Source organism: Salarias fasciatus, chromosome 10 (genome assembly GCF_902148845.1).
Source record: "Salarias fasciatus chromosome 10, fSalaFa1.1, whole genome shotgun sequence".
Taxonomy (NCBI): Eukaryota; Metazoa; Chordata; class Actinopteri; order Blenniiformes; family Blenniidae; genus Salarias; species Salarias fasciatus.
In genome coordinates this window covers 19,254,758-19,270,469 of record NC_043754.1, presented here as the reverse complement: position 1 = coordinate 19,270,469, position 15,712 = coordinate 19,254,758, and the positions used below count along the sequence as shown (strand labels likewise).

At 40.9% G+C, this 15,712-nt stretch overlaps 1 protein-coding gene across 2 annotated transcripts in view; it reads left to right on the top strand.

Moving 5' to 3' along the window:
- The first annotated feature begins 1,192 nt into the window (after nt 1-1,192).
- Nucleotides 1,193-15,712, top strand: part of capn5b (calpain 5b) — a 46,080-nt gene continuing 31,560 nt past the window's right edge. The window contains exons 1-2 of one of the 2 annotated variants that reach the window (XM_030100207.1): nt 1,193-1,399; nt 15,470-15,643. In XM_030100207.1, the coding sequence (XP_029956067.1) occupies nt 15,479-15,643 (165 nt within the window). In that variant the 5' untranslated portion in view covers nt 1,193-1,399; nt 15,470-15,478. The remainder of the gene's footprint in view (nt 1,400-15,469; nt 15,644-15,712) is intronic. The other variant, XM_030100208.1, reaches the window with a different exon arrangement.

Genomic DNA, 15,712 nt, shown 5'->3' with positions numbered 1-15,712 from the left:
GTGTTGACGGGCGCTCAATCAAAAAGGTGTGATCATTTAGTGTACAGTGCATCAGTTGTATTTATTAATTTGCATGTCATCTATTTGCAGGCCACTTCAATTAATGCAAACTCTTATAACAATTTCATAAGTGTCTATCTGTCGTTTTCAACTTCAACTTTTAATTTCTTGCAACTTTTGTTTACCTTTGATGCTGAATACAGACTTCAGATTACTTTTTGTCATTATTATGCACCTTTGCGTCTTTTGTCCTGTGTCCAGTTAATTGATATTTTGAGGGGTTTTTATATGCTAAGCAAGGTTATTTCACCATTGAGACAAAAGGCAATTCACAGTGCTTTACAAGGAAATAAAACAAACTGATAAAGAACAGCAATATTTTCAATATTTTAGCTTTTCATGCTTTTTTTTCTTGGTTCTTTTTACCTGTTTTACATCTCTCTTTTTTTCTCAAATCCAATTTGTGTACATTTTTGTGAAATATATTGTATTTTGTATCTTACGGCATTAAATCTATTTGCTGTTTTGCATCTCAGTTTGGTTAATTTTCAAGTACCGTAACTGAGTGTAAAATGTATTACTTCCATTTTGGAGTGTCCATCTTTGTGTTTTCTCTAGTTATAGTTTGCATTTTTTCATGCAGTGTTTTTATTTCATTGGTATTGCCATACATTCCTCGTTAAACGTTGGCGCTTTTTATTTGGTTACCTTGGGATATTTTACACTAATGTTGGTTGCCATTTTGTACTTCTTTGTGGAGCAGAAGTGTTTGATATTGGTTGATGTATTTTTTTTTGTCTTAAGTAACACCTCAATTATGTATTTTGTTGTAGCTGTAACTTCAAAAAAATCATATTTCATATCTTTTTATGCCAACTACATTCTTGTTTTTGTTCATTTTGAATTTTTTTCCTCACAATAGCTGAAGTCTTGAGTTTTTTTTGTTCTGTTTTTTTTTTTTTTGTTTTTTTTAGTAATTTTTCCTTCTGTTGGAACGTGACTGCATTTAGACATGACTGGTTTTGCTTTGCTCATCTCATATATATATTTTTTGACTTAATGTTGCATCTGTGTCATTTCTCCCCAGAGATGTTGCACACGTCCCTGGACTGAGCGCGCGCCGTGGTTTTACTGTGAAGCGCGCAGGCTGCCGCGCGCCTCCCTCTCTGCGCAGCTTGACGCTGCTGTGGTGGAGAGAGGAGGAGAGGAGAGGAGGAGAGAGGAGGCGAGAGGAGCTCCACCAGCGGACCAGGGACAGCGTGGTGAGGAATCCCAGCAGCCTCCCCCCCCTCCCTCCCCCCGGAGAGCCAGAGCCGGACCGGCTGGAGCCCCCCCACCCCCACCCCCGGAGGAGGACCCGAGAGAGACCCACGTTGCCACGGGAGAGGCCTCGGTTCAGGTAACCGTGCCGTGAATCCGGTTCACGCCGCGTCCTCCGGGCGGGCAGGTGCTGTTTTTTTTTTTTTTTTCTTTATCGCAGGGCTGCCGGAGATGGAGAGGCGGCGGCGGCGGCGCGCCCGCACAGACGCACGAAGAGCACGGGCTCGTGAAATCTCAGCAGACCCGAGATCCTCTTACTTACTTACCGTAGCGGTGCGGCTCGGTCGGCCTCTGCATGAGCCGGTCTGTGGAAGTGCCGTGCTGCACCGGTGCAAACACCAAGCCGTGCGTTTTACTTTGCGCAAAAAATCGCGGCACATCTTAACAGACGCCGGAGCCGCTCTTCGGGCTTCACTTTCTTTTTTTTTTTTTGCGTTTGCATGCAGCTGGATCTGTTTTCGCCTCAATGCACGGGCGTTAATTGGGTATGGCAAGGTGGAGCTTTAGAAAACACAAGAAAGAAGAAAAAACAGCTCTAAATATTTCAGATTTGGCTTTTATTATTAAAGTGCACAGCTGAGACAAAGCCACAGTTGCCTTGAGTCTGTGGCTGATCCAAATCTGCGACTAGCACAAGAAGACCACTCGCAAAATTCCACTATCAGTCATCAATATTGTTTCAATTTGCAGAAATGAAAAGCTTTGCAAGTTTCGCCTCTCAGCTGTTATCAAGCAGGGTCTTTCTGCGTGATGCTGTGGAGCCTGTTTTCTTCTGCAAGGGGAGCAATAAATTAATAATTTCAGAGGTATATTGTTCTGCAGAGTACCAAGGGGGGAATGAATGCACATTAATAGTTTATGCCTGCATGGATTTGAGCTATACTCACCAGATATAAGACTCCAGAAATGCAGACTTTAAGCAGGTTGCATTGGAGCTGAAAAGACAAAATCTCCTCTCAAACTTAGAAGAACAATCTAAACGCACTGATCAGTCTGCTTTATTTCATAGATAGAAATGTTTGAAGCCATTATTCAGGACTTGATGTGTGTCTAATTGGCTTCATTGTTCATTAGAGAGAAAAAATGATGTCTTGCATGAATGAACAACAGCTTAACTGTTGCTTATTTTAAATGTTACCAAAGCTTATAATGTCTTATAAAGCAAGCAGAATAGGGTGTAACTTTGTACTTGGATATTTTTTTTGAAAACTCATAAGATTTTTCTGCTATTGAAGTGCATGTAGCATCTCTGATTGTTTTCTGAGAGTCATCCTAACTGGACTTTGGGAGTAAGTGTTGTCTGTTATGACCCAGCCTAGTAGCTGGCGTCAGGAGGAGATACTGCAGAGAGGAGATCACGATGCTGGGAGGATGGGAAGCTGGGATAGCCCTCCTCCCTGATGCAGGAGAGAGAAAAGGGGTGGGGTGGGGTGGGGTGGGGTGGGTGGATGAAGGATGGTCTGGTGCACCCCTCCCTCCCTCCTTCTTTCTCTCTCTTTTCTTTCTCCCACTCCATCTCTATCTCTCTCTCTGTCTCTGGTATACTGGTGCATTACAGCTCCCTGTTCACTTCTGGGCAATGAGTCTGTCAGCAGAAGCAGACTCAATCAGTCACTGCCCGAGCACCACCAGCACCACCGATGCCCCAAACTCTGACCAGAACACCACCACAGCTGGGTGCATCAGTCATCTGAATGCTTCTCACATATGAAAAATATGTTTGTTTTGATCATAAAGTCACTCAAAGTCTTTTGGGTGAGTCAGATTGAAGAGCCAATATCTTTTGCCAGCATCACTTTAGTGTTTAATAGTCAGACACAGTGGCCTGACTGCACTGTTTAGCTGTGATACAGAAAGAAGCTCCTACAGAATATGAGCTTTTTATTTGCATCTTTCCTCTCCAGTGCTGCATCCACACGGTACATAAGAGTCGAAATCGTTAATCCATAAAGTTGCCAGGAGTCGCCTGCAACAACATGGTTGTAATATACCCAGAAAGTAACAGGCTGTTGCTATAATGGCCCGTGTGTGTGTGTGTGTGTGTGTGTGTGTGTGTGTGGGGAGGAAATTGCATTAAGTGTAGACACGCACATAAATCCAGTGGTACCTCCATCTTGTTTGTAAGCACATAGAGCGTTTTTTTTTTCCTCTGTTTAAATCAGTTTATTGCTCTAAAAGAAATGTGGTAGCTCAGGGCTACCCACTCAGGGTCTCATTTAGTGTTGTACCATGGGAGCTGTCTGTGGCGCGAGGATTAATGCCTTCCATGATGCTAACAAAGTGGCTCCATTGTGATCCCGGAAGCCTCCGGCTCGTCTTTTCCATGTTTCAAATTAGAGCTGTAACTGTATGCAAATTTCATTTCAGGATCATTAGGAGCTAAATTGTTATAGTTAATAATAATATGATGCATCCAAAACATGTCACTCTCCCAGTTTGACGGCATCAAGTATGTTTTGCTCACACAACTTTCTGCAGATACTCATGAATGTAAAGAGACATGCCATCATTTAACAGTAATAGATCCCAGACAATAGAAAACACTGACACTGGGGAGCAAAATCGAGCTGAATAATGGTGCATTCATGCAAATGGGAATTTGGAAAGTTATGAGTTGGAGAAACTCCTATTTCCCAGCTGGGAGCCTGTGGTGGTGCACATACACACTAGAACTTTGTAAGTTATCAGTTGTAGAACTCTCCATTTCTCTATTGGAAGCATTCACATGACAAGGAGGAGTAGCCTCGAGGTCACGATGTGTATATTGTGGTATGTTAGAAATGCTATTTATAGTTTAGAGGCATGAATATTGTTATATTTAATGGATATCAGAACACCCCAAAAGTTCCCAGTATTCTAGTTTCCAAGTCTATATTGGTGATTTTACATTGAGGTTCACCCTTAATGGCATCCAAATCATTATGTCCAATGTCAGGTACTCTCAGTTGTTAAAGTTTATAGCACTTTATTCTCTGCATGCGTTTTTATGTGGTTTCCTTACAGAAACAACAGCGCCACCTTGTGGTTTGGCATGACAACTATGTTGTTTTCAGTATTTCTATTGTTGCCGTGTACATGTAGATCTTTTTCAGAACGTTGCGGTGTAAACACCAAGCTTTTCTGAAACGACTGAGGTGTCGTCTGATCATCGCTGCAACAGTGACTGCAGCTGTTAGTGAAATCATTCTTTGCCAAATCTTTAATGGGCTCCTCCCATATGTAATTGGGGTTTTACTCAATCACAAATGCTGCATGCTATCAGCAAACTGTAAATGCTCTCTTGTGTGATGGTGTTGGTAGATCAGCTATTCCTGCACTTTAAATCTGTCTGACACGAAGTGTACAATCAATACAACCATTTTTTTGTAATTTCATGACATAAGCCAGATGGGAAGAGGAAGACAGTGTAATAAAAAACTGAAATGAGAGAATCAGAGCTGCAGCGACATTAACTTAAAATGAGGACAAAGCACAGTGGATGATCAGAGAGAAATTAATGCAAAAATCTTCTTGTCTTCAGAATGCAAACGAATCCGCTGCAGCTTCAAGTGATGCTAGTAGGCGGTATCTCTGGACAACACACCCAGAGTTGTGTGGGTTTGTTTTTCTAGTCTTTGTGGAGAAGAAACTGAGAGAAGATGGATTTGTTTCAATCTTCCATAACAACTTTCAAGCTACAGTTGGTAAAATATGCAATTTGATGGTCATCCAACGTATTAATTTGCCATTTTTCCATGCTTTGCATTAGCGATATAGAAAAAAAAATCAAACATTTTTTGAGTGTTTTTCCTTTATCTGAGCAATCAGTTACATAATTAAGAAGATAGTTGGCAGAACACACCACTGTGTGTTCAGTACTTTGAACTGGAGACAACACTTTCTCCCCATGCCCTCACATCTCTCTCATCATTAAAGCAGCTTCCCCAGCAGACGAGTAAAAAACACCTGAGATGAATGCATTTTAACAAGTGAAGCAAAGCTGCCAACTCTCACACGTTGACAGTGGAAGTCACACTATTAACTCTAGATCACACGTCTGCACGCACAGCCTCATGCTAGGCAGGAAAGTACATGGTTGTGAACAGCTTTTGGGATTCATAGGTGATGAAAATCATTATCGGAGTCATGCTGGTTAAAAGCTTTTCTTTTAAACGTGGGAGTCAGGTAGGCAGATCCTGATATACAATCCACAAATGAGTTCTTCACTATAGCTTGTTGATGATTTGCTTTTTTTAAATAACATTTCCATTCCCAGTCTGTTGCCTATAGAGTTCTAACCACTGCTCTGCAGAGCTCGATTCAAGCTATAGTGCTTTGAAATATGTTTCACCACCATGTCTGCCTGTGTCTACCATGTGAAATGTTGTCTTTGCTGTATTTTTTGAGGCTGCTTGTTGTGTTGCTACGTCTGCTTGTTGTAGGCATGCAGACGCCTCTATCTTATTACTCCTGAATGCATTCATCATAAAAAGAAAAGTGTCAGCACTGGATTAGTTTAGCACCCGTATATTACAAAATTATGCCACTGTGCCATTTTCAATACTCCCTGATACATCCACCGGTACCAGGCCACACTGGTTGGATGAGATGAATGTTGACATGTGCTGACCAGCAGCTCCTCCTGGCTCAGCAAGGCGGGCATAGCCCGGGTGACGCCAGTGCAATTTGCAGCCTTGAACCGATACTCGCACTCTGCCGATCGCTCGTATGTGCCGTTCAGCTGCAGCGAAGAAGATCGCAGAAGACCCGTCCGCGATTGGTTTATTAGCACTGCCGTGGCCTCCCCTCCAAAATCTCCAGCCTCACAAGATGACAGGCTTCTAATACTGTAGAGTAAACAAGCCAGCGAGTGCGAGTCGACGCGCTTTGCTCACAGTCAGAAACGAGGAGAAAGCAAGCATTATGAATTATTTGTCGTCCTAGATCAACACTTTGGAGTCGCAGTGTCACTGATGATTAATATACTCGGCCTGAAACACTGCATTAGAGGCCGTAATATTGTACCCACAGTGTTCCTATCGGTTGGACGGGGCACTCTGTTTCCTGCTGCTCCCTCCTAAGAGCATCGACCATTGATTTAAGAGACTTTTGCCTCCCGCTTTTCACCTCAATCCAGTGCAGGAGGCGTCCTCTTCTGAATCATGACTCCATTGTTTGTGGGGTGGAGATGGCATCATCTGTCAGCCATGAATTCCTAAACTGTCATGATGTCCTCAGCAGAGGTCTTCCTCCTCCTCCTCCTCCTCCTCCATCTCCCTCCATATCTCTCCTTGCGTTTCTGGCTTGTTTCCTCACTCTTCCAGTCGTTCTTTTATTTAAACACAACCTGCCGCAGTGGGTTACAATCTGCGACTGACATCCTAAATGTAGAGTTGTCATTCTCCCGACGTACAGTTTACACTGAATGACAGGAAATCCGCTTTGCCGGCATCCACACTTTCCAAGCCATCGTGTTTCCCTGCTATATTTATCATCTCAGAAAAGACAAAAAAGAAAAAAAAAAAATACAGAACTGCTTTTAGCCACTTCCTGACTAATTGAATCCGTCCTCTCTCCATTGGTTTGCTGCAGCGCCATTAGTCCTGTAATGTGGCCAGTTTTTTATCGGGTTTCCATTAAATATTCACCCATCTGTTTTGTTTCCCCACTTGTGGCAGAACTGGAGTCTTCATTTGTCCTCGAACTTCTTCTAACTTCTGTCACTGAACATCGTGTGTCTTACTAGGTTTTGGGGTTTTTTTTAGGACGTAGTTTTTTTGAGGAGCCAAGTGTAGAGGTAGAAGTAGTTGTATTGCAAAGCTTTATAATGTCATGTGTGCCAGATGAGAAGGTATGTAGATTCCCAGTCAGATGAATATATAGCTAATTGGTTACAAATGGATGGATGAATACATTGGGCATGAGAACTAACAAATGGAGAGGGAGGCTTTTTGATATTTGGATTTATTTTTCAAACATGTAGACAAAAGAAAAGAAAAAAAATCCCCTATTTAATATGTAACCCAAAATAAAGACATCAGAAAAGACAAGCTAATTTTGCAGCATTATTTGATAGATACAGGGATGCACGATATTATCGGCACAATATCGGTATCGGCAATATCGGTGATAAAAAACACGTTTATCGGTATCGGCAGATATGAAAATTTCTGCCGATATTCACAGCCGATAAGGTGATGTAGTAATTGGGCGCGCGCGGTGACATCCATAGTGCACCAAAAAAAAAAAAAAACATTTTTAATTGAAATGGTTTTGTCCTTTATCCTCATTCCTTATACTGAAATGGACTGGCATTTTAGGTCTGAGCTAGCGAGATAAAATTTTTGCACTGCTTGTTTTTTGTTAAAGCACTCTGTTAGTATTATTTCAGGGAAGCACCCTGCAAGTCGGCTGTTCAGCTAGGATTATTATTGTTTTCCATCTGAAAAAGCTCCTTAAGTAAAATGTAGCACTTCATTTATTTGCACTGCAGAGCTCTGTGTCTGCCACCAGGTTGTTTCAGTAGCTCTATAGTCAAATGCAACTTTGTTATATTTAAATATGCATTGTACATTTAAAGTTCATGTGATCTAAAGAAAAAAATTTTCTGTATTTCAACACTGAATGTCTTGAGTTTGAAAAAATAATACGTTTCTTATTTATGGTAAAATCAAATGTTTTTTGTCTTGTTTTATGTGAGTTTCTTAAACAAATAAGACTGTCACAATAAGAGTAACATTTAAATTCCAGTACAGGAGAGACCTAGCTTTCTTTACAGTAAAAAAAAAAAAAAAAAAAAAAAAACCTTGTGATTATCGATATCGGCCAAAAGGGGGTTTCGATATATCGGCATATCGGCAAAAATCCAATATCGTGCATCCCTAGATAGATGGATGGATAGATACAAACTTCTTTGTAAGGTTGTCTCTCATCCAGTTTAATATGCTCCACAGACTTCATTACAGCAAACAGAAACTCTCCAGAGTATTTCCAGACACAGTTGATGAAAACTGTGAAACCTGACTCACAGGTCCTGTTCAGAATTAGCTAACTTCTGGCAATTTCTGACATGTTAGGTTTAAGCGTCAATCCATCGCCTCCTGTAGCTGTTTTCGTTTTTCCACCTGATAATCTAACCACCTCTATCGCTCAGGAAAACGTCATTCCCTTTGCCTCTTTTAGTTAATCTACTTTTTTTTCTATTCTTGCATTTCAATCTGCCATTGAACTATCAGGTCTGTTGTTCTGTGAGGGTTGTCGGTAGATTATATTTTTATGTCGGGAAAGAAAATCAAAATGTTGAATCCATTCCAATTGCACTGTATATATTTTTGAACTTGCTTTAATAAAAAGGAACCAAATCTGTTGTTCAAGTAACAATGACTTGCTGTGGCAACCCTGCTGAAGAGCTGAACAGACTTGTATTTTGTTCTCCCATCCATTCATGACCTATTTACCATAATTTTTTTTCTGAAAGAATTGAAAAGGAAGTAATCTTTCAGGAAAATATGAGTCTCTATAGTTTCTCCATTCAATTTCTCCTTTTTTTTTCCTACTAACAGTGTCCTCCTCTCTCATAACTTGTACAAATGCCTTCACTCTTTAAAACCAAGCCTGTATTTTTAGATTTCTAAACCAGAAGCTCACAATGAAAATAGTACATGCATGCTACTGCAGCTGTGTTGTATGGAGCCACTTCTGCTGCTGCTCCTCTCTGGCTGATATCACACTGATGCTTTGAGGTGGAGTAACATGGCTTAAATTCCCTTGATCTGCAGAATCTCTGCTTTTTTGTTGTTGCATATTTTAAGTGTGGCATTAAATGGCAGAGCGTCTAAAATGTGGTAAGTGGCTTGATGGAATGATAGTCCACGGATGTCGGTATTTGGTAATTGGTCTGGTTGTTGTTGAAGTTGTGTTTGTGGAATGTTAAAAATGGCTTTTATATTCCTGTTTATAAGTGTTAAATGTTTATACAATGTGTTGGACATTTCATTTATGTCTTGTCTTGGTCAGTCATGAGATCTGGTGGGAAATCAATGGGCGTTTAAAGCGAAATTGAGTCATTTTTTGACAGTTGATCAGAACCTTTCTGCTTGAATTTGAAGCAGTGGCCGCAGTCGTAACGGTACAGTGCCCAGCAGCTTCGCGGGATTCAGTCTCTGCAGGTAGTGCTGTTGGCAGTCCACAGAGGCCAGATGACAGCATGGTTTTCCCCATCGTAGTCACGAGCCAAGACACCAGGCCATCTGTCAGATTTAGCTTCCAAATGCGACCTCCTCGTTCCCTGAGGAATTTACTTTATCACTCGCTCAAGAGTCGGCAAGCTTGTTAATTTCTCTGGGCTCAATTTACTGGATATTTTCTTTAATTAGGGTCAAAAACCGAGCTCTAGTTAATGGTAGAACACAGACTGGGATTTTTTAAACCCTAACATTGCATTCTTCAACCCTGGAGCATTGTTGAAGAATAAATTCAAGACTTCAAAGGCAGTGTAAATGGATGCTACTAAGATTCAGTCCATCCATTTTCATTCCGGTTTAGCCCATATGGCATTACAGTGGTTGTGTGAACAGTGAAGAAGCCCAGACCTCCCAGCATCTCTCAGCTTCTGCCTTTTCTGTAAAGGGAAGCCCAAGCTGCTTCCAGACTGAACACAAGACCTGAACTGTATGGCAGATTCTGGGCCAATCCCAGGACTCTGACAGTCTGAAGTGCCTGGTAAACCTCACATCAGTGTGTAGGAGCAGTGACTTGACTTTGAGTGTCTCCAGACGCGTTGAGCTCCTCACTCTGTCACGAAGAGTGACGCCCGCCACCGCCAGCTGAAACTCATTGTAGCTACTTGGATCTTTTTCCTTCAGTCGTGACTCAAAGGTCATGACCGTAAATGAGGGTGAGGATGTCGACTGACCTGTAGTTTTTTGCATTGCAGCTTCACATCTCTTTTCACCACAGTCCGGGCCAGCGACTGCATTACCACGGCAGCTTGCCTGGATATGTAGATGATCTCACGATCCCTCCTCCATCACTCTTCAATAAGAATCCGAAATACTTGAACTTGTCCTCTTAGTGAAAGTTTCACCATTTTTTTGGTTGATCGTAACATATGCCATTATGTTTTTCAAAATTTCTACATTTAAAGAAAGATTGCCTAGTCCATAATGATATATAATGTACCATTTGCTAAGAGATAGGATTTACTGGACTTAATAGGTTTCTTTGAAAATGGATCTACTGTTCCATCGCAGCAGTCTTTATTTTTGTTACGACTCAGCAAGTTAAAGAGGAGGGAAGCGACATTAGACCAGATAATGTTGGTGGGAAAAAAAAAACAACAATTTAGTGTCTGCTCTTTGTTGTAGTTGCATCATGTTCTCCATGTACTAGGATTTTCTTTTCTGTATTCCAGTCCAGTTTGAGCCCTCAGAGTTCAGAAACATGCATATGAGACTAATTGGTGTCTCTAAGCTCTCTGTTTGTCATGTTGATATGTTCAGTAATGTGTCTTTAAGATCGGACAAGATTTTAGTTTTAAGCAACCATAACAGCAAAGGGGTGGCACAAATTAAAAGAAAAACCAAACAAAGGCTCAGCTATTCAGGCCAGCGGTACCATTTTGACAGTCCTGTACAAACTCTTGGAAGGTATCCACTATCAGCGATCTCAAAATCATTCTGACAGGAACAACCACACAGCCAGAGACATAAACCTGGTTTTTCAAAAATGGCCTGACTTGAGTCAGGTCCACAGGTGCTGCTTCAAAGCCAGTTTCTGTGTCTGTTTGGGAACGGCATATCACAGGTCTCCTGACAGAATTGGATTTCTGTGAATGTCAGAAAAAGTTAGTCTGCTGCACCCTTCAGGTTAACGGTGTTTGAAAGGTGCAGTTTCCAGGTTTCGTGTTGCTTCTGACGTCCTTTTGATGTGGCTTCTCGCTATCGTCTGTTCAGTTTTCCCGAGGTATGAACTGCCATTCAAGGTCAGTTCAGCCCATTTACAAAAATACTTCATGAAATAAATGCTGCTTGGTGATTATGTGACATGAAAGGACTCGAACGTAGTTTAGTTTTATTACCCCGATTTAATTTGGTGCGCACATTGATGAGAAATGATGTTTCATGCAGTAATACCATGAATAACATGCACATAAATGGGAGCATTTTTCTTCCCCTTCATGTTGTTGCATGCTTTATGGCTTCATTTCACTCTTTGTTTAATTGCCAGCTAATTAGATCAGAGTGGCCTTTCTCCCTAATGTGCTCAATTTAAACTCAAACTTCTTAATATGCTGGTCTCTAATGAGTATTTTCATTATTGATGAAGCTATTGATCACTCACAGTTGTTTCAGTAATGAGGTCTTCCATGCAGTGTCGGTACATATCGAAATATAACAATGGAATCCTTGGTCCAAGCTGATTTAGTTCATCACCTCTATCATACGGCGCAGGAAGGCCTTTATTCTGTCGGTTTAAATCCTCCACACATTGAGACAACCATGTGTTTGGTACTGCCGCTGCAGCCACTTTGAACTTGTTTTGCCAAACGCAATGCTGAGTCTTTATTTTAAGGATGACGCCACCCTGTGCAGACGTCCTTTACACTTGGCTGGAGTCCGGTCACAGCGCCAGTCAGATCATCTTACAGATGTGTCCCGGTCGATCTGGTTGCACTGCAGTCCGCATGCATCCAAGCCCACATCACTTTTCTGCATCCAGATAAAATATTCAGATGCAGGTGTAAATGGGATGCATCTGCACGGGTCCATCTGTGTGCCGTTTCCTCCCGACACACTCCCGTTCTTAACACGGTTGACACAAACAACATCACAGGAACATTTCATCTCCGACTTTAAGACGAGTTCGAAGAGCTGTGGAGGAGCGATCCCTCCCACATCATCTGAGCACGGCTCCCATAGCTCCCTTGGCGTCAGTTCGAAGCTGAGTGCTACAAAGATGCGAGCGCCTCAAGCAGATGGATTATACTTTGGTGTCTTTTTAGCATTCAGGGTGTGTTAACTTTAAAACAGCATGGTGCGAACCAGAGAGGTTCGTGGCTCTTTCTGCCTGTGTGCTTTTGAAAAGTGAGTGACTAATGCTTCAAGGTTAAAAGTCTGGGAAAAGGCGGTGTTTATGGGTTAAAAAAAACAAACAAACTTCAGTTTTAGTCAGAAATGGGATTTGAGATACAGTGCTGGTGGGAAAACTACCAAGTTCAATAACATCAGATGACATCAAGTTCAATGACAAATAGTATTGGTAATAAAAACAGATTACTATCAACATACAATATCCTATATAATGTCAATTATATATCTTTTAATTCTGTCTACACAAAGTTTGTCCATATTTTAAATGGATTGAGGCTTTCACTGACCTGAGAAACTGGGATTTCCTGTAATAAATCTTGTTTAATTGTCAATAGTTCTACATTCAGATAAATTAACTGTCACTGATTGAATAGGAAATATGCAAATAGATGACTATGAGAGGTTTCAGCATGAATTGGTCTGGATATTGATCATCCACACATTGAGTTTTCTAATGAAATTTTCAGTTTAATGATGATGATGACTGTGCAGATAAATCTCTGTGTCGTCGTGGCTTTTTTGTTAAAACTAACTTTCAGAAGTCATTGCAGTGCTTCAAACAGTTTTTATGTCAGTGAGAAAATTCAAACAGTGCATGACTTCAGTGAGTAAAATTTTATAGCCTGTTTTTCTAGATTTAGTGGAAAGTGTTTGATAAACAGCAAAATTTTGATCAAGTTAGTGATTTTTTTTCGCAACTGATCAGAAAAAGTAAGACTTGTCTTCGATCAAGATATTCTCAAAATTACAATCACAAGAAATTTGGTGTTTTGAGGCTGCTGATGTGCCAAGTGATTTAGTGAATTGTTGACCAATATTTGTGAAAGTAGGAAAAAATAAAAAAAAATATCTTTAAATATCACAAAATTAGTCACATTTGGCTTCATTTCATTGATATTTGAACAACATGTTTTTTTTCATATTTGGATTTACCTTTTTTGTTGATTGTTAGTAATTTACGCTAATATACAAGAGTAGCTTAGTTTGGCTTCTTTTTTGGTAGAGTGGCTAAGGACAGACCACAACACTGACACCAAGTGGCCAAATGAAGAAATGCCTTCTGTTTATTTTTGATAAATGCAAAAAAAAAAATGAAACATTTGCATGTGGTGGTATGTTTCTTTACATTTATATCACAAATAAAAAATCTAAACATATGTGCGCACTGCATCACAAGCTTACAGGAAATATCCATTTGCAATTTTGATGCATTTTCTTTCTCGAGGCGAGTCATTTTTGGTTGAATGCTGAACTTCCTCTGCAAAAAAAAAAAAAAAAAAGACAAAAATGTAGTAGCCACAATAACAGTCTTCAAATAATACAAATATAGAAATACTAAGCTCCAAACCTTCATTATTACTGCGTGAATTTCTAAAAATTCTGATAATAAATGCTGTATTGCAGACAGAATTATGCAACATCTCAACGATGTTACAGGTGGGTTGGTATCAGATACAGTATTTATTCATTTCGTAACTTTAATTAGCTTTATTGTATAAAATTCTAATATTTTATGTTTTCCCTTATAGGTTTGACTGAATTGTGCAACGTGAATAAATGTGACTCCAATAATAATTTAGTGAAAACTGATGAAGAAATAGAACAATTTGCTAAGCTGCATGCTTATACAAACAGATCAAGCTTTTCCTTTGCATCCATTTTGCAGGTGATTTACCGAGGACCGCGCCATGTGTGGCATCAGATGTGAATAAGAGTATTTGAATTAGGGTTGGTACGCTTTAGATTTTGTTTGAATGAAAACAATCACCTGAAATGGTGACTTCTGCATATTGGAGCACTCTTAACATGGAGTGTTTGTTTGGACTACCAAGCTCCACAATGGGACGATGGATCTGTTGGTGGAGGAAATCCTTAAAAATATTAGACAGTTCTTTAATCCTGTTACCTCAACCAGAACAGCAGAAACTCTCCATTTCTGAACCTGGTTCTGCGAAGGTTTCCTCCTGTTAAAAGGGAGTTTCTCCTTTCCGTCATCTCTTACGCTTGCTCATGTGCAGTTGTTGGGCTTTTCCTGTGAAAGTACCTTGAAATGACTGTGTTGTATTTGGCGTTTTTACAAGTACAAATAGCATTGAATTCAATTGAAAACAGAACTGAAAAGGTGATTACTGTCCTCATGCATTCATTTTCTAAAAGCTCAGACAGGTTTCCAGTCCATCGCAGTGAAAGCACTGAGAAAGGAAAATGGGCTATTTAGAGTCACCGACCGACCTCAAACGTGTGTTTTTTTGACTGTGGGTGGAAACCTTGGAGAAAACCCACACATACACAGGGAAAACATGCAAACTCAACTTTCTCTCCTGCAATAAAGCCAGGTACACAGTGATAACCACGAATACACTGTGTGTCATGGGAACATACGGCAAATGAATTCAAATGTTTGTTCATATTTAATCATTGTTCAATCAACTGTAAGCTTGAGATGCCAAAAACCTTTTTAATCACTCTCTATAATAACTTGTTAGATATATACAGTTACATTATTATGACGAATCCTATTAGTGGCGTTATCACAGTGTAATTTCAGTCATTACAGTAAGTATCATGTAAAAGGTGAGACACACTCAGTGCAATGTTGATGGCTTTGTCATTTATCCACTGCCTCAGCATTGATTATCCCTTGAATAGCTCCATCTTAGTTCGCCTCCGCCCCGGCTCACCGGTACCTCTGCATGCCCAGAGCTGATCAATGTGTGCATTGCTCCTTCAACGCATAGCGGTGATAATTAGACCCTGGAGGATATCAGCGAATTGACAGATTAATCATTTTGACCCAGTGAATCCAGGCTGTGCCGGAGGCAGCAGGACACATCGACTTTCTGTTTCCACTGAGAGCTTTCACTGTTCAGGTATTACAGTCTGCTGGATTCTGCTGTCAGTCTCCTGTAAGTGTGTGTGTGTGTGTGGGGTAGAAATGCAGGAGGGAAAAGTGGAAAGTTTGGTGAGAAACCAATGGGATCAGCGAGATATGATGTGAATCAATGCGTGTGGAGGATGTGTACTCCACTGCTCCGTGGTCTGACTGGTGTCCCTGATGTCGTGTGGCTTGCCTCCTCCAGGGCTGCAGCATGTTCACTTCAGTGAAGGCCTTCGAGGGGCAGCAGTACTCCACCCTGAAGAGGCAGTGTTTGCAGAGTGGCCTGCTTTTCGAGGACCCCCGTTTCCCCGCCATTGACGACTCGCTCTTCTATCAGGGCAACAGGATTGGACGTGTCGTCTGGAAGAGGCCTCGGGTAAGCTGCTCTGGGACGCCATTATCAGAAGGATCGCGCTTTAATGAGTACAGATACTTTGGTTTTTTT